Source organism: Schistocerca americana, chromosome 3 (genome assembly GCF_021461395.2).
Source record: "Schistocerca americana isolate TAMUIC-IGC-003095 chromosome 3, iqSchAmer2.1, whole genome shotgun sequence".
In the NCBI taxonomy this organism is placed as follows: Eukaryota; Metazoa; Arthropoda; class Insecta; order Orthoptera; family Acrididae; genus Schistocerca; species Schistocerca americana.
The window spans coordinates 412,450,492-412,474,935 of NC_060121.1; the positions used below are offsets into that span (position 1 = coordinate 412,450,492).

Sequence of the window (24,444 nt, forward strand, 5' to 3'; positions counted from 1 at the left end):
CAAAAAAAGCACTGTGTAAACATAAGTTTAAAAAAATGTGAGATCACAAGCTACACTAAGATGGTAACAGAATGAGTGCTAAGTCCAGACTGCAGTATGTATTAAAGCCATTGTTCATATGCTGCTGCTGACAATGAAAGCTCTTCATATTGCTGAACATTTCCCCCGCCACATGTGAACGGCTGATGACATCACACTAAATCAATAAATTGTTGTCACTTGTTATGCGAAACATCACTCGTTAATCGAGTCATTTTTTTACAACTTGTTTTGCTCATTATGCGAATTGCACATTATGGGATGTGCTTGTTAAGCAATATTCCACTGTACTCCCTTACATCTGTTGGTTTTCACCTTACAACCTCTTCACTCTCTTAAAGCATTATCAACTGTGTTCAACTGATCTTCCAAGTCCTTTGTCATTTCTGACAGGAATACAGTATCATCAGTAAACCTCAATGTTTTTATTTCTTCTTCCTAAATCTTAATTCCATTTCCAAATTTCTCTTTGGTTTCTTTCACTACCTACTTTGTGTACAGACTGAATACAATGAGAGATAGAGCAATGCTGTTTGAAACTACTCTGAATTACTGCTTCCCTTTCCTGTCCTTTGAGCCATATAACTGCAGCCTGGTTTCTGTACAGGTTGTAGGTAGCCTTTTGTCCCTGTAATTTTATCTCTGATAAATTCAGAATATTGTTCAGAATATTGAAGTGTAACTCACTCTAAACTACAAAAAACTTTTTCTTAATCTGCAAATGCTATAAATTTGGGTTTGTCTTTCTTCACTCTGTCTTCTCAGATAAGTTGCATGGTCAGCATTGTCTCACACGTTCCAACATCTCTTTGGAACAAAGATCAGCTTCTACAGATTGTTTCCTCCTTCTGTTCATAATTCATGTTAGTATATTGCAACAATTACTTTTCTGATAACAACATCCTGCTGAGTCATCCCTGTCTAAAGATATGTACTGGGGACTGTTTTAGTTCCGCAATACTTTATCTAAGAAGATGTCATTATCATTAAAAGATACTATAGTGCTGGGTACCCTCTGAAAATGTTATGATTTGCCCTTAATTTTAGCAGTGCCACAGTACCAGCATAGCAAGGTCAAGTCAGTTAATGTGACAAGGATAGATCAGTTAATCATCCACATTATTCATCTGCAACAATTGAAAGGCTGCTGCCTCTCTTCAACAACCATACATTAGTTTGACCTCTCCACAGATAACTCGCTGGTGTGGATGTATCTATGATACTGCTATCCACATTGTTGAGGTCTGCAAGCCTTCTCATCATGATAAGGTCCATGATTAGTAAGAGAGGAAAATAAATGATCATGTCAGGAAGCAGCCAGAAGTGAAAGGCTTAATTATGGCCACATTGAGACTTAACTGGAGGTTTGAAAGACTAGTGGGGCGGTGAATAAGTGGTAGATGGACGATGAAAGGTCTTTACTAGATTCAGACTGATAAGAGAAGTCAGAGATGATGCCATAATGAAAGGTGGGAAGGTGACATTACAAAGCATACCAGAGCAATATGGATGCTTATGGCTGAAGACCATAATGTCTAGAGATGTCTGAAGGAGGCCTTTATCCAGCTTACAATATGAGATTGTGCATTTCAGAGAATAATTGTGGAGAATTTTGCACTGGGTGGCATACAATGAAAGCATAATTGGAAAGAAAACTGAAAATGAGCAACCTCTATAAGCTAACAATTAATAAAATTACTTTTGCATCACAGCCAGCAGCAGACAAATGTGCAAAGAAAATCTACTGATAACAGAAGGTTTCGGAACTGGAGACGTTTATAGCTGGCTAAACTGAAGAATGAGTTGTAGGAGTTGGGCTATCCAGCAATGAAATAGGACTATCATACATGGCACAGCCTCCCACTTTGACATACAATATTTAATGCATATCATTGTGGTGATTCTTGATCTAGAGCTAGCTCATTCAAATCTTAGCAGTAGAAAAAGATTTCATCGCCAGTATTTGGCTATCAAGGTGAGAACAATTTCTAGTGCAAAGTCCTCGATCACCATGCTATCTGCCAATTTCTTGAGTTATCCCAAACCACCCCACAGTCTCATGGAATGGAGACAGGACATACTGCTGATGGTATTCCAGTAGCCAGAAGCTGTAATCTGAAGAACTGAAGCTATTCTTTTACGTTGTAAAGAGCTTGTCTGACATCAAATTATTTTCAGTAGCATGCACTAAGCAGAGAACAGTAATTTAATTAAAAATTTTGATGGCTTTCAGTTTGCCATTTCAGATTATCACAATGTTATCAAATAAGAAGGAAAAAGACACTAAATGTGTTTCAAGTCAACTTGGCTGTACAAATATCTAATTAAAGTTCTATGTAGATTATTTAAGCAATATGTAACTGTAATCACAATTTTTATGCAAATGAAAGAAAGATTTTGTTTTGATTAATACACTTAATTTTCAAATGCCAATCAGTTGCCTCAACTTCATCCACCACACATCAACATACTTTGGTAAATGACAGGGCTTCTTACATTGAACGCAACTTATTATGTGGTATGAATCTCTTCACACAAACTTTGAGTGGTAACCATGTCAAAATCTTCAACAACCCTTGTAATAACTGAGATTACAGTTAATGAAGTTAGTATTTAAGTTTTGATTTACCAAGGCACATGATTTATCTGTATCTGACACACACAGACACACACACACACACACACACACACACACACACACACACACACACACATTCACTCTGAAGAGCATACTTTGCAAGCTCTCTGTTGATAAGTTCTTGATTGACAATTTCATTTTATTTACATGCAATATAAATGATAGTCAAGTCTAAAAACACAGATACCAAAGTTTCTCAAAACTGAATGGACACATGATTGGGGTTTTACAGCCCATTTACACTGAGGTCATTAGAGCTGGAGCACAAGCCTGGGTAGAACAAGGATGCGATAGGAAATCGATAATCTCTTTCCCACAGAACCATTCAAACGTTTATCTTAATATAATCAGAAAAACTGCAGATAACATAAAATAAAGAGTCATGAATGATCAAGAAGTCAACAAGACTAATACCTAATTAATGTCCATATATAGACTGTTATTACCATAATACCAGCTGCATAAAACTATAATCCTGAAAGAGTGTTACAGCTTTGTGTGTGTGGGGTAGGAAGGAGAAGGAATTGTTTTTGGTTCTTTGAAGAAATGCTTTATCAAAATCCAAGCTTGCAGTAATCCTTTTCCACATGGTTTTCCCACAGCTGTACATCACCTCTGACACTCAGTTACTAGCAATATATTCTCACACAGTAAACCCTACATTCCACTAACTTCATATTACAATCATATCACACTTACCTATCAAGGGGAAGAGAAGCAGAGGTTTTCGGCCATGTCGGTCACTCCAGGGGCCCAAGAAAAGGGTTAGTGTAGCTGGCAACAAAGTTTCCAGTAAAGTCTTGCTCATGAGCAGGCTAGCAGTATGAGGTTGTTCTGAAGTATTATTGGTGGAATCGAGGTGAGAGCACACAGTTGCATTGTAACCCAAATCTTCTTCACATACACGTTGCAAGAATAATGTCTGTGTAACTGTGCTTGATACTGCTGATGCTGCTAGGAAAAGAAATACTGCCGGTTCAACAGTTGGTCTGGACAATAGCCTTCTACCTGCAACACAGCACAATTGCACATCAAAAATGTTTTTTATGTAAAAAGTGTTCTGCAGTAATAATACAAAATCTTGTATCTATAACACACATAATAAATATTAACGATAAACGAGAGATCAATTCAGTATGGTAAAGCAGTGTGACAGAGAGAGAGAGAGAGAGGGGGGGGGGGGGGGGGGATATGGGGGCATGGGTGGGGAAGAGGGGAGGAGAGGGTTTTTAGTGTAATACAAACACTAAAGGGTTACAAAATTTCATGCCACCACCAATGATGGACAGATTTCTGTAAACAGTGTTGCATCATCACATCCTAAAAGACACTCCAGGAGGGGCTTATGTTTAACCCAGAAAATAATCTGGTGATCAGAAACTTTATGTCCCACATATGCGTTTGCTGACCATCTGTTGTTGATATTGGAAACAAAAGTGTTTTGGCTTCTGCAATGTCACATGATTCTAGTTTATGATGAACTTGCACGAGCACCTCTCATGGCATATTCAGTTGTATTTTGATAAGGTACTATACAATGTGTTCAAATCATTTCATGATACAATTTGTGGACCTGAGGCTGAAAAATACAATGAAAGAAACTGTAACTGTATGTGACTGAATGTTTGAAGAATTTCAAATTTAAACCTGAAGAATGCACTATTATCAGTCTAGATAGCATGTTGAACAAATTTTTGTATATCTTTTATCTACACTGTTACCTTCTCCTCCTTTTTGGTTATTAGGATAAATCGTATCCCCAGTTTTGAGCATATGGATAAATTTGATGTCTGAAAAGTTCTGGACAGAATCCTATGCTTATCGGGCTATTTATTATAAAGCTACAATTTCTAATTCAAGTTCAACAACATAATGCAAAACTCTACATGAGCACAATATGCAACTTGTGTGTGGGTCAAAACTTGGCCTGTCTCGGCTTTCCTCAGTTCTTCTCAGAAGTACTCTACAACATGACATTTGGTTTGCATTGCAGTGCAGCATTTTTCAGTTGGCATGGCATTCTTGAGTTTGGCTGAATCATGGTGTCAGCACTGTTTACCCTTCACTATCTGTTTGTGGTATAAAGGAAGTTCTCAGGCCAAGTGGCTGTCTGCACAAAAAGTGGCAGTCCAGCAATCTATCTTCATACATCTTTAAAAATGAATGTGAATGACGGAAGAGAAGAACGAGAATTATCAATATCTATAAAGCAGTCACATAATCAACGGGTACTGCAAATTTACTATGCAGTTACACTGCAACACTATGCAGAAAGACTTTAAAGATTTAGTTGATGATGAAAAGCAAAAACTTACAATGATCAACAGATGGGATTCATTGTTCTGTACAGCAAGAAGCACTTTGTGCTAAATTGTCAGGCATGGACCCCTTGATGAATTTGTGAAACAAATATTAAATTTTCTGAAATCACACGCATTATTCCACTGTCAGTTGCTACAGTTCTTGATGGAATTAGAAGAAGAACATGGAGACTTGCATATTAGCCCACAACAAAGCATGTTGGTTAATTCCAGGGACATGTCTGGAATGATTTTCCATTTAAAAATCTACTATTGATGAATTTATGAAGGAAAAGCAAAGCAAGAACAACAATTAGAAAATCTGTAATGGATTGCAGATCTTGCCTTTTAAGTGGACTTGACTGCACACTGCCACAGTAACATATTGCAACATGAGAAACAACTTATTTTGATTTGATGGAGAAGCATTTAAAAACAAAATCACATTGTGAGAGTGTCCGTTTCTGACAAAAAAGTCTGTCCATTTCCCTAAGCTCACTGATGTTAAAGAAGGCATGAGGTTTAATGAATTCATTGTGGTCTTGAAAGAATGACAAAGATAGTTTTCTAAATGTTGTGAGGACACTGCCAATCTTACATCTCTTTTCAAGCTGGTTTTGAGACAGTTTGTTGTTTCAGTTGAAAGCACCCCTGTGCAAGTACACAGGGAACTGATTGATCTGCAATGTAATTTTCATTTAAAAGACAAATTCTTTTATATTGTAAAAGCTCAGGAGGTCCATAAGAGTTTCTATATCTCCCTAATAAGGTTTCAAATGTGATAAAATATTTTGATCAACTTGTTTGTGTGAAAGATTTTTTCCACCAATTATAAGTCACAACTATATGGCAACTTGAATGTAGAATTCTGTGAAACTTTCTGCACCTGTCCAAATGCTGACAGTTTATACCGGACAAAAATTACATTATGTCTTCAGCACTCCAAAAATAATTAAAAATAGTGAAGATTTGTTTTGTTTGTGATGTATGTTGCTGAGAAATATGACATATGATACCAAGCCATCCACAATGTGACAGCATTGTATTCTAAATATGGCCCATTTGCAGTTTCCCCCTCTTTCCCCTCCTCATGCTCAGACAGCATGGCATTGTGGAGAGGAACGTGTGCAGCCAGGCAAAAGAGCTACACATGAGTGCAAGAGCACTACTTGCATGCTGAATTTTTGGCTTCTCCTGTCCTAATATCAACAAAAAACTGGTTTTCCAAAGGAAAACCCATTACTGCTCAGTAATGACCCCAATGGTACTGGGGATAATGATTTAAGAGGGTAGTGGCACAGCAGTTTTCAGCAAAACCACTCCAAAATGTCATGCCCATTTAAAAAGTAGTCATTTAACAGGTTGCTTCTACTACCATATCAGGTTTGACCTATAGCCAATGAATGGTGGTGATTATTCTCCATAGTTCTGTATAGTTCATGATCAGGAATTGTGATAGGCTATATGATCAAGATTTTGTGCTGAAAACAATCTTCTCAGTTTTTAAGCTGTGTGATTTTGAATAAAATACTCAAGTTTTCAACAGTGATCTCTGCAGTCGACATCAGGACTCAGAGGACACAGATGTTGCACTATTCTGTCTAATGTAAAGTTCTGATATCAATCATAAAACTACTTTTATCTAATGTATTCTTCCTCATATGAATCAAGCATCATTTAAGAGTTCTTTCACGTATCAACTCTTCAAGCGTTTTCATACCAGAATATAGCTGGAAATAGAGACGTCTGCTGTGACCAGGCAGTGCACATGGCAATGAGAACAGAAAATTAAATGACAAGGAATTGGTAAATAGATATCAAAATTATAATTAACCAACCAAAACCACCAAGAGATAATTGATTCCAGCATTGTTGAGAAAATCATAGCAATAGCATGTAGACAGTTGGAGGTAGGCAACTACAAAGGGGAGAGTGAGAAAGAAAAGATAAACTGTGAGTAAAATATACTACAACAAGTAAACCAAGGTGCACTGTAATGCCATATGTTGGAAATAAATTATTGTTCTTTGTAACTCTTGAATTATTAGTGTATCCACATATAAAATGAATACCAATGCTATATCAAATAAATCATGGGCAAAAGAACAAATTGATATTTCTGTGTGTGTGTGTGTGTGTGTGTGTGTGTGTGTGTGTGTGTGTTTTCTACATCAGAAGAATGCTTTTTGGCTGAAAGCTCAAATGTATAGTAGTCTACAGTAATCTTTTTGTTGTGCCTGACTGCAATCCAGTGTCTCCTCCATATAGTGAGTAGCAATCTATCCTTTACATGGCATTGTCATCACACTGTAATAATAGCAGTTTTATATTGAGTTTACAACAATATAACATTCTTGTGAAAAGCTTAAGCTATTTTTTGTGACAACCATATATTTTGTTTGAGATACATAACTTTTATAATATTTAATAATTACTAATTTCACATGTAATAAGCCAAGCAGCAGCTACAGCAGTTTATATAAAGAATATTTTAATGTGAATTAATCACAGTTGTTGTGACAGTATTTATTATTGAGTATATCCTTAAATCTAATATAAAAAGAGCAGCAAACATTTTCTCTGCAGATAATAAAGGACACATGAAGAGGAATTCATGACCTATAGTTGTTTTAAAACAGACATGTTTAGCAATATTTGCTCAGCTTATGACTGCTAATTTTATTGGTAAAAATCAGAAAATCTGTTTCTTACAATTAAATCATAGTTTCAAAATCATCATAATAATAAGCTTTTCAGTAAAAATATTAGTCACCACTTTAAAAAACACATTTTTCCCATTGGAGCATCGTACATAGTACAGAACTGGAACGAGCTGGTCAGGTGACTTTCCACAGCTTTGCGAGTCATGACAGTGGAATGATATGTATGTACCAGTCAGATGTATGGGATCAGTGCAGTGACGAGGGTCAAATGGAGATCTGACATTATGGCACAAAGGAGCTATGGTGTTTGTATGTGTCCATGACCACACAGTGAATGAAGTTGGTTGTTCATTGCTATATTAATGTAGACTGTCAAAGTTGTCTATTACAAGGAATGGTGCCCCCTTGCAGCCACGTGACACAATGTAAGGACAGAGGATTTAGGAACATCCTAACCAACAGGGACTGCAAACAAGTGTCACACCTTGTCAATGAAAACTGGTTTCAAACCCAACTGCTACTGTCAGTGAATACAGATTCATCTGAATCAGTCTTTGAGTGAACGTTATGAGAGGAACTGCATGCAGTGGATATTTGCAGTTTGGTACATTGCAAAAGGGTGATCTGGGGAGTCGTGATTTCATCTCTTTTCAAATGATGTGTGGCATCAAGTGCTTTGTTCGCCCAATGAGGCATTTAATTCACAGTGCTTGGAGGCTCCTCTTAAAGGTGGAGGTAGTTCTGTGATGTTTTTGCGATGTTTTTCACACCATAAACCACTCAAGTTACTGAAAACTTGAACCAGGCTGTTTATTTCAGTACCCTTGGTGACAGACAAGGTGTTGCTCTTTCTTCTACATGGCATTTATGAGTTTGCTACAGTCAGTTCTCTCTTCCAAGCTGACAATACTATAGTCAGTTCTCTCTTCCAAGGTGACAACAGCTGTGTTCACTGAGTTGCTCACATACACTTCTGGTTTGAAGAACACTCAGATACCCTACAGCACATCAATTTGCCCATAACAGCTCCCAATCTTAATCCTACAGAAAACGTTTGGGAGTGTTAGAACCACAGGTGAAATACAGTAATCAACATCACCACTGTTTGGTAGATATATGGGTTTTAATAACCAATGATTGGTGTCAGCTGGATATGACAAACTTGAAGAAACTTGGTGACCCTTTTTCTCATTGAACTGAGGACATTATCAAGATTAAAAGAGGTTTTATATGCTATTAGTGTGAGTATCTGTGGGGGGATCGCAAACTTTTTGTCCAATGTGCTTATTTACACCCTTACCATGACTGTCATTAACAAAAGATCATGATCTGATAGCAACAATATTTATCACACAGAATGAAAATGTTTTCCCTACTCACAACTAAAAGTATTTGACCAGTTCCTCAGTGAACTACATATAGTAACAGACAATCAAAACTACTTTTAAAATAAGAATTATTTTGCTTGGCCACTCTTTCTAGCTCATAGAGAAGAATCTAAATACATAATTCATAGGAACAGGTAATGAAAATCAGCTGAATGAGTGACAACATTGTTTCCATGTAGGATCTTGTAATGAACCTAAATGAAGAATGATACTGGGTATTTTGGACAAGGCAGTGAATGCCAATATCACTGCAAAATAAGTAGAGTAATGCATAGTAAAAATGCCAGATGCAGTTTGCAGTAGTAATGTTACAAATGTCTGGATGCAGTTGAGGTTCCAAAACGCATGAAAAGATTTGGGAGATGCTGCAAGTTTGATAAGTTCAATATAATCATTTATAATTCCTTAAGTAGTTTGGAGATAATGGACAAAAGGCCGAACAAGTTCAGAAACAATCTAACAGTAGAGGAAACATAAAACATACACAGAATTGAAAGAGATGGATTACGAAGACTGAGAAAGTCTTATGATAGGTAGCACCCATGGAACCAAAGTGGTACAGAACTGTCCGATGATGATTAATAGGAGCAAGAGTCACCTTGTAAGTTTTACACATAAGACAATTAGATGAAGCTACTGACATGTGACATTACTATTGTTTACAATTGGCCATTTGTCATTGTTACAACAATATCAGCTCACAAATTGGCAGAATAGTTTTTGTACAGTCAGTGTTTAAGGAAACAGTGTTGTGAAAAAATGGAAGTTTTGCTTGAAGGTGTTTGTTGGACAATTTTTACAATTTTCACAAATGTCTAACTCAGAAACAATGCCTTGAATCACTTCACTCAACTGCTTACAGTTCGCTTAAAGAATTTCATCAGTTGTGCTTCTGTCAATGATGAATTTCAATAATTTCAAACAAAACTGATTGTTGTTCTGAAAACATCAATCTTGTGTGAAACACTGCCATGTGACTTACCCTGAGATAGAGGCTTCTTTAGACATAAGGAAGACCACAGTACATTGAGTTTTGCATGAATATTCAGCTCATGGATTCCACACAATTTGACCAAAAGAAAAAAATTGTATCTACTGATGTATGAAACTGCTCAAAATATTTGACTCAGGAAAACCATATACAACCCTGAAACTTGAAAGCATACGGAAACTAAAGAAAAAGAAGAAATCAATACACAAAATCATAACAAGAGGCAAAACTTGGATATAGTTGTATGAGCTGGAAACTAAGCAGTGATCAACTATCTAGGTGTTCGCAGGTGAATTTAAATCAACAAAAATTTCTCGAGGGAAGTTATTTTCCTACATAGGTGGTTTTTATTTTTGAAATAATCACTTGACCAACAAAAGAGGGTTTTTTTTACTAATCATTTTCTCTCTCTTTCTCTCTCTCTCTCTCTCTCTCTCTCTCTCTCTCTCTCTGAACCAGTCACAAATACTGTTTTAGAGGCTCCAACTGCAGTTAATAACAGTTAATACTGAATGGTATACAACAAACTCCTTGCTTTAAGTCATCTGTGCGATATGGAAAAAATAAGCAAAAGTGTCGCACCATTGTCCATTATGACACTGCTGGCTGCATCATAAAGCACATCAAACAACTGATTATTTGATGGAGAAAAACATCAAATTAATGGCTCATGGTCCATATTCACCTGATATATTGCTGAATTTCTATTTCCCCATTTATATCGTTGGCGCAACTCAAGAAACTACTGAACCCTTCCACAACCATATTTTTGAGGTAGCAACATCAGAGGGGAAAAGGTTTCCAGAGTTGGTTTGAATGCATGCAAAGATGTATTAACTTTAAATGTGAACTTTTTGAGAAACAGGAAAATGCTTTGTAATAAAATATTTTTACACTGTTTCTGTAAAAGCTTAAAAGGCACTCCTCACAACTAGTGTCTTTAAACCATGTGCAGGGCTCAGCAATGTCGCTTAGGATTTACATACTTTGGAGAAAGCTCCTGGTGAAGATGAAAAGTAATTATAGTTGAAAATGCATACAATATTTCTGTCTGCAAATTCAATTTTGCAATTGGAAATGACATCAGGCATATTGCTGAGAATACAACTAACACTAATGTGTACAAGGTATGTTCAAAAACCTCCAGAACTTTGGCTACAAAATTTTTCTGTGCTAACCTTTCACTTATTGTCCCAGGTCTCCTTTGAAATACTCTCCTCCACAACTGATACATCACTCTCAATGCCGTTTCCACTTCCAGAAGCAATCTTGGCACGCCCCTTGCTGGATAATGCAAAGTGTTATCTGCAAATTTTCTTTTATCTCATCTATCACTGCAAATATTCATCCTTTCAATGGAGCTTTTAACTTTGGAAAAAAAAAAAAACCACAGGGCCAGGTTTGGAGAGTATGGAGGATGAGGCAGCACTGTGTTTCATTTTTTGTGCAGTGGTCACTCCCCAACAGAGATGAGTGTGTAAGTACATTATTGTGATGCAAAAGCCATGAATAGTCTCACCACATTTCAGGTCATTTCCTTCTCACATTTTCTTGCACACACCACAGCACATCCCAATAGTACCATCGATTAACAGTTTGTCCCTATGGCAAGAATTCATGGTGAACCAATCCTTCAAAATTAAATAAAACAATCAGCATGGCTTTGACATTTGACCTGACCTGATGAGCTTTTTTTCTGGCCTTTGAGAACCTTTCCCGGCCCACTGTGAAGATTGCACCTTGGTCTCAACATCATAACCATGGACCCACATCTCATCACCAGTTATGATTCACTTAAGGAACACCACAGTAGGGGAAGAAGGGATCAAGAGAAACCATGGGAAATTATCGCCCTATCTCCATTCTCCCAGTCCTATCAAAAATATTTGAAAAACTTGCTGTTGCACCAATCCAAAACTTCATTGCAAAATATTCTGTTATTCTAAACAATCAATTTGGTTTTCAGCAGGGTAAAAACATCACTGTGCAGTAAACAGTTTCACTGAGAAAATAAGCACATCATTAGACAAGAGAAATAAGGTGGCAGGAATTTTCTGCAACCTCACAAAGGCATTTGATTCCGTCCCATGCATTGCCTGTTTACAAACTTGAAAAGTATGGCATTAGCAGCAATGCCCTACAATGGCTTAACTCCTATTTATCAAACAGAAAGCAAAGAGTTAGCATTTCTTCAAATGGCACATATTATTTTTCTGACTGGAAAAAAATATCCCAGGGTGTTCCACAAGGATCCATATTAGGTCCAGTCCTATTTCTCTTTTATGTTAATGTCTTACCATTAAATATCAGCTCCCCATCAGTTCTGTTTGCAGATTATACTTCTGTCTTAGTTGAAGATCAGGACTCGGAAAAAATTCCCAAATCTGTGATCAGTACCCTCAGTACCTTAGAAACTTGGTTTCAGTTAAATGGGTTGAATTTAAACATATCTAAGACTCACGTGATGCAGTTCAGAACCAAACAGTCAAAATGTAAGCAGATTAAGGTCGTACTCAACAACCAAGGTATAGAAGAAGTTGACTCAGTCAAATTCTTAGGTTTAAATGTAGATAAAAATTTGAGCTGGCAGGCACACATTGAATACCTGGTAAACAAACTGAGCAGCTTTGCATTTGCAATGCAAATATTGTCAACTGCAACTGATATGGACACACAAAAAGTAGCATGTACAAGCTACTTCAAATCAATTATTAAGTATGGTATTGTTTTTTGGGGTAACTTGACAAACATAGTGTGGATACTAAAAATACAGAAAAAAATCATACGAAATATGTGCACTGCGAATCACAAAGAATCATGTCAACCGTTATTTAAAAAACTTAAAATATTACCTCTACCATCCTTATACATATATGAGATTATTATATTTTTGTACACCAGACATGAATTATTAGAGGGAAACCGTTATGTCCATTCACATATACCAGAAACAAAGAAAATTTCATGCTCCCCACTCACCACCTCAGAGTGTATGCCCAGAGACCTCAAAACATGGGAATGAAAATTTGTAATAAATTAAAAGGGAACAAGTTGATGAAGATGAATTTAGGTACACTTAAAAGAAAACTATATGAAGTACTGACACTGAAGTGTTATTACTCAGTGGATGAATTCATGCAGGACAAACTGGAAATTTGAGCTGGGTACAATGTGTTATCCTTATAGTGCTTTTATTTATTATAGTGCTATTATTTATTAATGTAAAAATCATTGTAATTGTTTTATAAGTTTTTGACATGTCTCCTGTATGCAAACGAAATGGATTGCAAATGTACGTCATGAGATGAATAAAACACAATTCACAATGCATGATCCAAAAGTTCTTCACAGATTGCAAAGCAAAGGTCTTTCTGGTCTTGGCACATGAGCCATGGGACAAAGTTGGTGGCAACATGATGCAATCAAAGGATTTCATGACATGATTCAACTGAAATGTTACATTCTTCTGCAATCTCTTGGACAATCAGTCTTCGACTGGCACACATCATTTTGTTGATGTTCCTGAGAAGAGCATCATCGGTACATGTCGAAGGGCTTCCTGAACAAAGGTCATCATTAACTTCCGTCCAGGCATTTTTAAACAGTGTGAACCATTCATAGCGCTGAGTACAGATTAAGCACTCAGCACTGTAGGCTTCATGATCCATTTAGTGAGACTCTCTAAGGATTTTCTTGAACTTCAGACAAAATTTAGTGCAGACACATTGCTCCACAAACTCTGCCATCTCAAAATTTTCAAACTGTGTTACACAATGTTCTACTCAATACAGCACTGAATGATAACTAATTGATATACAACAATAAAACTTCTGGCAGTTACACATAAAAAAACAGGCATGTGCAGGGATGCCAACCGCAATTCACTCCAACACACCATTGGCTCAAAATGACAAATGTTCCAGAATTTTTTGAACAGACCTTGTAAATTATGTCACTCTACATGTAGTACACAAGGTGTGGATGAGATGTCTTTTGAAAATGTTGATTTAGATCTTGCAGAAGCACTATGGAGAATGGGAAGGGGTAGATTTGGGAGGGGCTTTTCTCAAATGAGTGTTATTTCTGCAGCATTCTCACTGTCATTTCAAGCAGCACAGTCTGCATCTGAATGCTACTTGTAAGAGCCTATCTCTATGGCCAATTGCCACTGGTATCCTGTGCGACTACAGAAGTATCCATCCTTTTCCATTTATTACCAATGTTTCCACTAGTTCCCTTTTAGAGTAGGCTCAAAAGGCAGACCTACTGAGTAAATATAACTGTAGATGAAACAGATACTGGAAACCAAAATATTACATCTTAGATGTAACATCTTAGATCTGAAAGAGCATTTGCTTTGTTTCTTACAAGAATTTGTAGATCTAAAAGAACATCTGTTTTATTTCTCAAATAACACATGTTGTTGTTGTTGTGGTCTTCAGTCCTGAGACTGGTTTGATGCAGCTCTCCATGCTACTCTATCCTGTGCAAGCTTCTTCATCTCCCAGTACTTACTGCAACCTACATCCTTCTGAATCTGCTTAGTGTATTCATCTCTTGGTCTCCCTCTACGATTTTTACCCTCCACGCTGCCCTCCAATGCTAAATTTGTGATCCCTTGATGTCTCAAAACATGTCCTACCAACCGGTCCCTTCTTTTTGTCAGGTTGTGCCACAAATTCCTCTTCTCCCCAATTCTATTCAATACCTCCTCATTAGTTATGTGATCTAACCATCTAATCTTCAGCATTCTTCTGTAGCACCACATTTCGAAAGCTTCTTTTCTCTTCTTGTCCAAACTATTTATCGTCCATGTTTCACTTCCATACATGGCTACACTCCATACAAATACTTTCAGAAACGACTTCTTGACACTTAAATCTATACTCGGTGTTAACAAATTTCTCATCTTCAGAAACGCTTTCTTTGCCAATGCCAGTCTACATTTTATATCTTCTCTACTTCGACCATCATCAGTTATTTTACTCCCTAAATAGCAAAACTCCTTTACTACTTTAAGTGTCTCATTTACTAATCTAATTCCCTCAGCATCACCCAATTTAATTTGACTATATTCCATTATCCTCGTTTTGCTTTTGTTGATGTTCATCTTACATCCTCCTTTCAAGACACTGTCCATTCCGTTCAGCTGCTCTTCCAAGTCCTTTGCTGTTTCTGACAGAATTACAATGTCATCGGCAAATCTCTAGTTTTTATTTCTTCTCCATGAATTTTAATACCTACTCCGAATTCTTCTTTTGTTTCCTTTACTGCTTGCTCAACATACAGATTGAAAAACATCGGGGAGAGGCTACAACCCTGTCTCACTCCCTTCCCAACCACTGCTTCCCTTTCATGCCCCTCGACTCTTATAACTGCCATCTGGTTTTTGCACAAATTGTAAATAGCCTTTCTCTCCCTGTATTTTACCCCTGCCACCTTTAGAATTTGAAAGAGAGTATTCCAGTTAACATTGTCAAAAGCATTCTCTAAGTCTACAAATGCTAGAAACGTAGGTTTGCCTTTTCTTAATCTTTCTTCTAAGATAAGTCTTAAGGTCAGTATTGCCTCACGTGTTCCAACATTTCTTCGGAATCCAAACTGATCTTCACCGAGGTCAGCTTCTACCAGGTTTTCCATTCGTCTGTAAAGAATTTGCGTTAGTATTTTGCAGCAGTGACTTATTAAACTGATAGTTGGGTAATTTTCACATCTGTCAACACCTGCTTTGTTTGGGATTGGAATTATTATATTCTTCTTGAAGTCTGAGGGTATTTCGCCTGTCTCACACGCTCACCAGATGGTAGAGTTTTGTCATGACTGGCTCTCCCAAGGCCGTCAGTAGTTCTAATGGAATGTTGTCTACTCCCGGGGCCTTGTTTAAACTCAGGTCTTTCAGTGCCCCGTCAAACTCTTCACGCAGTATCTTATCTCCCATTTCGTCTTCATCTACATCCTCTTCCATTTCCATAATATTGTCCTCAAGCACATCGCCCTTGAATAAACCCTCTATATACTGCTTCCAACTTTCTGCCTTCCCTTCTTTGCTTAGAACTAGGTTTCCATCTGAACTCTTGACATTCATACAAGTGGTTCTCTTCTCTCCAAAGGTCTCTTTAATTTTCCTGTAGGCAGTATCTATCTTACCCCTAGTGAGATAAACCTCTACATCCATACATTTGTCCTCTAGCCATCCCTGCTTAGCCATTTTGCACTTCCTGTTGATCTCATTTTTGAGACGTTTGTATTCCTTTTTGCCTGTTTCACTTACTGCATTTTTATATTTTCTCCTTTCAATTTAAATTCAATATTTTTTCTGTTACCCAAGGATTTCTATTAGCCCTCGTCTTTTTAGCTACTTGATTGTCTGCTGCCTTCACTTCTTCGTCCCTCAGAGTTACCCATTCTTCTTCTATTGTATTTCTTTCCCCCATTCCTGTCAATTGTTCCCTTTTGCTCTCCCTGAATCTCTCTACATCTGGTTAAGTCAGTTTATCCAGGTCCCATCTCCTTAAATTAGCACCTTTTTGTAGTTTCTTCAGTTTTAATCTACAGCTCATAACCAAAAGATTGTGGTCAGAGTCCACATCTGCCCCTGGAAATGTCTTACAATTTAAAACCTGATCCCTAAATCTCTGTCTTATCATTATATAATCTATCTGATACCTTTTAGTATCTTCAGGATTCTTCCATGTATACAACCTTCTTTTATGATTCCTGAACCAAGTGTTAGCTATGATTAAGTTATACTCTGTGTAAAATTCTACCAGACGGCTTCCTCTTTCATTTCTTCTCCCCAATTCATATTCACTTACTATGTTTCCTTCTCTCCCGTTTCCTACTCTCGAATTCCAGTCACCCATGACTATTAAATTTTCGTCTCCCTTCACTACCTGAATAATTTCTTTTATCTCATCATACATTTCATCAATTTCTTCATCATCTGCAGATCTAGTTGGCTTATAAACTTGTACCACTGTAGTAGGCATGGGCTTTGTGTCTATCTTGGCCACAATAATGCGTTCACTATGCTGTTTGTAGTAGCTTACCCACACTCCTATTTTTTTATTCATTATTAAACCTACTCCTGCATTACCCCTATTTGATTTTGTATTTATAACCCTGTATTCACCTGACCAAAAGTCTTGTTCCTCCTGCCACCGAACTTCACTAATTCCCACTATATCTAACTTTAACCTATCCAATTCCCTTTTTAAAATTTTCTAACCTACCTGCCCGATTAAGGGATCTGACATTCCACGCTCCGATCCGTAGAACGCCAGTTTTCTTTCTCCTGATAACGACGTCCTCTTGAGTAGTCCCTGCCCGGAGATCCGAATGGGGGACTATTTTACCTCCGGAATATTTTACCCAAGAGGACACCATCATCATTTAATCATACAGTAACGCTGCATGCCCTCGGGAAAAATTACAGCTGTAGTTTCCCCTTGCTTTCAGCCGTTCGCAGTACCAGCACAGCACAGCAAGGCCATTTTGGTTAGTGTTACAAGGCCAGATCAGTCAATCATCCAGACTGTCGCCCCTTCAACTACTGAAAAGGCTGCTGCCCCTCTTCAGGAAGCACACATTTGTCTGGCCTCTCAACAGATACCCCTCCATTGTGGTTGCACCTATGGTACAGCCATCTGTATCGCTGAGGCACGCAAGCCTTCCCACCAACAGCAAGGTCCATGGTTCATGGGGGGCAAATAACAAATAAGAAGCCTTATTAACAAAAAGTATGAAATCTAATATCAATAAGGAAATTAAAGACAAATAGAATATCAATGGATGTATTATACTTAACTGAAACTCATTGCAATTGGACAAATATATCTTGATAGATAAAATACCTGTGCTAATGTGACACAATTACAGAAAAATACAAGGAAAAGAGGAAAGGCTGAATATTTAAAAATAATGGATACCAAGTCTTACAAGCTAATTATGATTTTGTTGAACTGGTCGCTGATTGCTGTACTACAAAAGTGAATCTATAAGCACTAAAGGCAACAGTACTCACAATTTACAAGCCACCAGCAGAAAACATCCTCTATACACTGAGCAGTTAGAGAAAGTGTAAAACTGGTAGAATAGAACAGAATCTTTATTGTCACATGACATGTTATATACAATCTTGCTTTTTATATCTTTTTCAGAGTTATTTTCTGTAATTTCTAGCTTGTATTACTTGAACTTGGGTCATATTTTATTGCTAAGCATCAAAGCCATGTAATAAGGGGTATTTTTACAAAAGCTGATTCTATAAACTGGGAAATGTGTAGTCTGATCTATATCTTATTTCAAAATCATGTGAAAAGTATTTCCTTCACAAAGTTGTGAATTTTTTTAGCTCAAAGAGGAGTATTTCATATACAAATGTATAATGAACTGTTGTTAAGGAAAAGCTTTTGAATAATTGTTTCCTTGACTGCTTGTTTGTTCATATCATAGCTCTAATGATTCTTTCCTATAGTTTGAACACTCTGAGGAGGTCTGCTTTATTAACAGCCCAAAATAATTATGCCATATCTAACAACTGATGTAAAATATGAATGAGAAACAATTTTCTGAACAGCTAAGTCTGGTACTCTATACTGAATTGTTGTTGTACAAACAAAACTGTTTAATCACTCCACTAAGCAAAACATATGCTCAGTACAAAACAAATTTTTGTTTACATTAACTCCAAATAATTTAACAGCATGTGCAATGATCACCCCTTCTCCCTCACAATTTAACTGTGATATATATCCAGTTTTGTTATGCTACCCACTTCACAAGAGGATACATGAAAAAATTTAAATTCCTCCTATATATGTTGCATTATATTTGGGACTTGTATGATGAAGAGGGAAGTCATTTATTTTATTTGAAGTTGTAAATTACCTGATGATTTCTTTTCTTCACAGGCCTGTCTGGAATTTTTAACAGTCTCTCCACCAATTTCTAATTTAGGGTTAAAATAAGTAGCTTTTTTCAGCATCTACTTCAGTCATCCTTGACAATCTGCCACATAACTATTTATTTGTTTATGGCATCTGAGATGAAGTTACTGTTTGCCATGTGTTTTGCCTGTTCAACTACTCTTGTCGAAATTCTTTTATATTTGTTTACATGTATGAGAAACTCCACATCATGGTTGTATATTGCTGCTATGTACAAGTTCCTCTTTCTAATGCTGGAGATCTCAATTTCAAGGCATGATGATACATCCCCACAAACACCCCATCCTCCATCCTTCCACCATCCCCAAGAAACCAGTACCGCCTTGGACTGGAATAACTGAACCACAGCCTTCATGGGCCAGCTGCGAAAAAAGCCATATGTCATATACCACCTCTGCTTTTTATACTGGCATGAGTACCAAACAGGTGTCCACCAGGATGAATGACCACTGTCAAATTATGGCCAAGAGCAAAGTGGACTACCCTGTGGCACGACTAGCAGCTTTAGATGACATGCTTGAATTCAATGGCTCTTTCACTACCTGAGTCATCTGGATCCTCCCCACCACCACCAGCTTTCTGAACAACACAAATGGGAGTTATCCTTATAACACATTCTCAACTTCTGAAATCATCCCAGCCTCAACATATGGTAACCTGCTGTCCCCACACCCTCTCCCCAACTGTTTCCATTCCCCCTGTTGTGTCACACCCTCACAATTATGCCTCTCCTCACCTTCAGTGTGTGCTGCTCTCTGCTCACACAACCACTGGTCTTTTCTCCTTCTCTGCCCCTTCACCTTTCCACTCCACATTTTCCCCTCTCCTCACCCACAGCCTCCCAAAGCTGCACCTGGCAGCCATGTGATGCTACTTCCAGTTCCTGCATGCTCTGCCAGGAGGCGCTAATTCCTCTGCCTCCACCTGTGCCCTGCTATCCCTCCCCCTTCTCTGCCCCATTCTAGACTGTCGCCCCCATTTGACACATTTCTGTTGCATTTTTTGTCAGAGCAGCCAGATACCGTGCCCATCTGTGTGGGAGGTGTACTTGCTTGTATTAATGTGTGTGCGTTTTTCATTTCTGAAGAAGGCTTTGCCCAAAGTTTGTATGTAACAGGCTTTTTGTTTGCCTGTCTGCTACTCATCATGTCATCTTTATGGTGATCAGTAATCTATCCTTTTCATAATATTGTTGATATTCAAACCTGGAGTCCCATTGTTTTATAGTATTTCTATTGTCATTAACTGTATTCAGTATGTACAACACTTGTATGAATATCAAGAGCTCAGATGGAAACCCAGTTCTAAGCAAAGAAGGGAAAGCAGAAAGGTGGAAGGAGTATATAGAGGGTCTATACAAGGGCGATGTACTTGAGGACAATATTATGGAAATGGAAGAGGATGTAGATGAAGATGAAATGGGAGATATGATAATGCGTGAAGAGTTGGACAGAGCACTGAAAGATCAGAGTCGAAACGAGGCCCTGGGAGTAGACAACATTCCATTAGAACTACTGACGGCCTTGGGAGAGCCAGTCATGACAAAACTCTACCATCTGGTGAGCAAGATGTATGAGACAGGCGAAATACCCTCAGACTTCAAGAAGAATATAATAATTTCAATCCCATAGAAAGCAGGTGTTGACAGATGTGAAAATTACTGAACTATCAGTTTAGTAAGTCACAGGTGCAAAATACTAACGCAAATTCTTTACAGACGAATGGAAAAACTGGTAGAAGCCAACCTCAGCAAAGAGCAGTTTGGATTCCGCAGAAATGTTAGAACACGTGAGGCAACACTGACCCTACGACTTATCTTAGAAAATAGTTTAAGGAAAAACAAACCTACGTTTCTAGCATTTGTAGACTTAGAGAAAGCTTTTGACAATGTTGAATGGAATATTCTCTTTCAAATTCTAAAGGTCGCAGGGGTAAAATACAGGGAGCGAAAAGCTATTTACAATTTGTACAGAAACCAGATGGCAGTTATAAGAGTTGAGGGACATGAAAGGGAAGCAGTGGTTGGGAAGGGAGTGAGACAGGGATGTAGCCTCTCCCCGATGTTATTCAATCTGTATATTGAGCAAGCAGTAAAGGAAACAAAAGAAAAATTCGGAGTAGGTATTAAAGTCCATGGAGAAGAAATAAAAACTTTGAGGTTCGCCGATGACATTGTAATTCTGTCAGAGACAGCAAAGGACTTGGAAGAGCTCTTGAATAGAATGGACAGTGTCTTGAAAGGAGGATGTAAGATGAACATCAACAAAAGCAAAACGAGGATAATGGAATATAGTCGAATTAATTCGGGTGATGCTGAGGGAATTAGATTAGGAAATGAGACACTTAAAGTAGTAAAAGGGTTTTGCTATTTGGGGAGTAAAATAACTGATGATGGACAAAGTAGAGAGGATATAAAATGTAGACTGGCATTGGCAAGGAAAGCGTTTCTGAAGAAGAGAAATTTGTTAACATCGAGTATAGATTTAAGTGTCAGGAAGTCATTTCTGAAAGTATTTGTATGGTGTGTAGTCATGTATGGAAGTGAAACATGGACGATAAATAGTTTGGACAAGAAGAGAATAGAAGCTTTCGAAATGTGGTGCTACAGAAGAATGCTGAAAATTTGATGGGTAGATCACATAACTAATGAGGAGGTATTGAATAGAATTGGGGAGAAGAGGAGTTTGTGGCACAACTTGACAAGAAGAGGGGACCAGTTGGTAGGACATGTTCTGAGGCATCAGGGGATCACAAATTTAGCAATGGAGGGCAGCGTGGAGGGTAAAAATCGTAGAGGGAGACCAAGAGATGAATACACTAAGCAGATTCAGAAGGATGTAGGTTGCAGTAAGTACTGAGAGATGAAGAAGCTTGCACACGATAGAGTAGCATGGAGAGCTGCATCAAACCAGTCTCAGGCCTGAAGACAACAACAACAACCACCATGCAACTACAACTTGGGTCCTTGGCTTCATGGGGTCTGCACCACACTCGAATCCTACTGTCTGCTCTTACCAACTGAAATCACAAATCTCTGACCAGATCACTGTTTGCCAATAGTATTGGGACCAACTGATATGGTCTTGAGCCCAAAAAAGGCAATGCACACGATGTGCTGTTAGCAAAGGCACTCACTCTGCTCGTCTGCTGGCATAGCCAGTTAACACCAAATTTTGCCACACTGTCCTAACTGATATGTTCAACTTACGTCCCACATTGATTTCTGGGGTTATTTCATGCAGTGTTGCTTGTCTGCTAGCACTGACACCTCTATGCAAATGCTGCTCATTTCATTCATCAAATGAAGGCCATTGGGCACTGCGTTGTTAATTGTGATTGATAATGCCAGAAATTTGTTATTTTTGTCACATTCTTGACTCTGTGGGTCCCAGAATATTAAATTCCCTAACAATTTCCAAAATGGAATGTCACATGCATCTAGCTCCAACTGCCATTCTGTGTTAAAGTCTGTTAATTCCCTTCATGCGGCATTAATCACATCGGAAACCTTTTCACATAAATCACCTTAGTACAAATGACAGCTCAGCAGTTGCACTGCCCTCTTATATCACATGTATACAATACGATGACCACCTGTGAACGTGCATATTGTTATCCCATGTCTTTCGTCATCTGAGTGTATAACTGGCTGGGTTAGTCAATTCAAAGACTGGAGGAAGGAAATGGAATACCAACTTCAACAGGATCATGCATAGTGTGTGTGTGTGTGTGTGTGTGTGTGTGTGTGTGTGTGTGTGTGTGTGTGTGTGTTTGGATCTTATAGATGCTCAACGGCAAGGTTATCAGCACCCTTACATTCATTAAAACAAATGAATGTAGAGATAATCTCTAAAACTGTTGCACACTCATGCACTCCAAAAGATCACATAGTCACTCTATCTTGCATGCGGTAGATCAACTTAGAAAGAGGAAAAGTAGCTCTACATGAAATTAAAACACAAGTAAAATGACAAAGGAGATACAAGAAAAGTGCAAGGAAATGTCACTGGCTGACCACTTACAAAAAACATGGGTGAGTCAGTCACCCAGTTACCACATTAACACCATCTACCTCAAATCTTGGAAAAAATGTTGGGCAATTCACAAAACTTTAAAGCTCAAACCACATTCATTTGAATATTAGTTAAAGTAGAGGGCAGATACAGGGGCAAATCCGCTGTGGCCCACTGGTCACAAAATAAAACACGGTCCAATAAAATGTGGGATTCAGTGATCTGTTCACCACAAGCACCACACATTCAAGGGTCCTCTCGCTAGAGCAAGAAGCTATGTGTCATAAGGCTGTGGCCTGTGTGAAGGTAAGTGAGGAGGAACTCACCCTGGCAACACGACCAAAAGAACATAAGACACAGCCATGTTGTAGGCTTTACTGGACGGAGCTTATTGTCTGTCACTTACAGCCACTCGTCTTCCCATCAACGGATGACTTTGTACCTCAACAGTGAGGTGATAGCATGCAGGGGGGACGGCACAATTAAATAACTGAGGATCATGACATGCCTCCTTGGCTGCTAGATCCACCCTTTCATTCCCTGTGCCCTGATAACCAGCAGAAAGACATCACCTTCCTCATTCATTGTAGTTGGAGGAAGGCATCCTGGATATTCTGGATTATTTTATCTGATGGGTAGAAACATTGTGGAGAGTAAAGGGCACACAAAGAATTGTAACAGACAAGAAATGTAGCAGTGGAAGAATGTCTCATCTGCTATAATACCCACAAGATCATACATAATTCTGCATCGAATAGAGTAAATTCTTGAAGTAGTCGGACCTTGAGGACACGATCTGGGAAAACGACAGAGCAACCAACGAAGTCCCCTGTTTGAACCCGTCCATAACAACAGCTACATATTGTGGTGCTCATCTAAAATGTCAGAAAATATTGCATTACAAACAGAAGGAGGAGTGCAACCTCTCCTGTACTGCACTAAATCTAATAATGAAGCTGGGCCCCTGCAGTAACCAGGGTGGCAGATGGTTAAAACCCTGGATTTGCGATTGTATTTGGTCCACTCCAAATGACTCCAGCACATGCCGCACACAGACCCCAAATGGCCATGTTTTTTGTGGAAAGTGGGAGAAAAGGCATTCCAGAGGGGAATGAGCAATAGTATGGCACGCAGGTGAATTCTCCAGCCTCAGCACAGAGATTGGGTATGAGGCTGGTCCTATAAGCACCAGTGCCCAACTTAATCCCCTCATGGTGGACCGTGTCAGTGAACTTCAAACGAAAAGGCCTCAATGATCCATACACTGTGTACCTTTAGTCTAACCACAAACACATGAAAGCCCTATAAAATTGGATCAGATGCACCCTGTTGGCTCCCCAAGTCCTGTAGCTAAGGCGCTTTATGATGCTCAGTGCATTTAGAGTTGTGACTTCCAGATCCCTACATCATGACACTGTTGTTGTTGTTGTTGTGGTCTTCAGTCCTGAGACTGGTTTGATGCAG

At 38.3% G+C, this 24,444-nt stretch overlaps 1 protein-coding gene across 1 annotated transcript in view; it reads right to left on the reverse strand.

The window, feature by feature from the left end:
- LOC124607281 (proton-coupled folate transporter-like) overlaps positions 1–24,444 on the reverse strand; it is a 326,877-nt gene that overhangs the window by 163,797 nt on the left and 138,636 nt on the right. Inside the window, exon 3 of the mRNA XM_047139560.1 lies at positions 3,377–3,685. Coding sequence (XP_046995516.1) covers positions 3,377–3,685 — 309 coding nt within the window. The remainder of the gene's footprint in view (positions 1–3,376; positions 3,686–24,444) is intronic.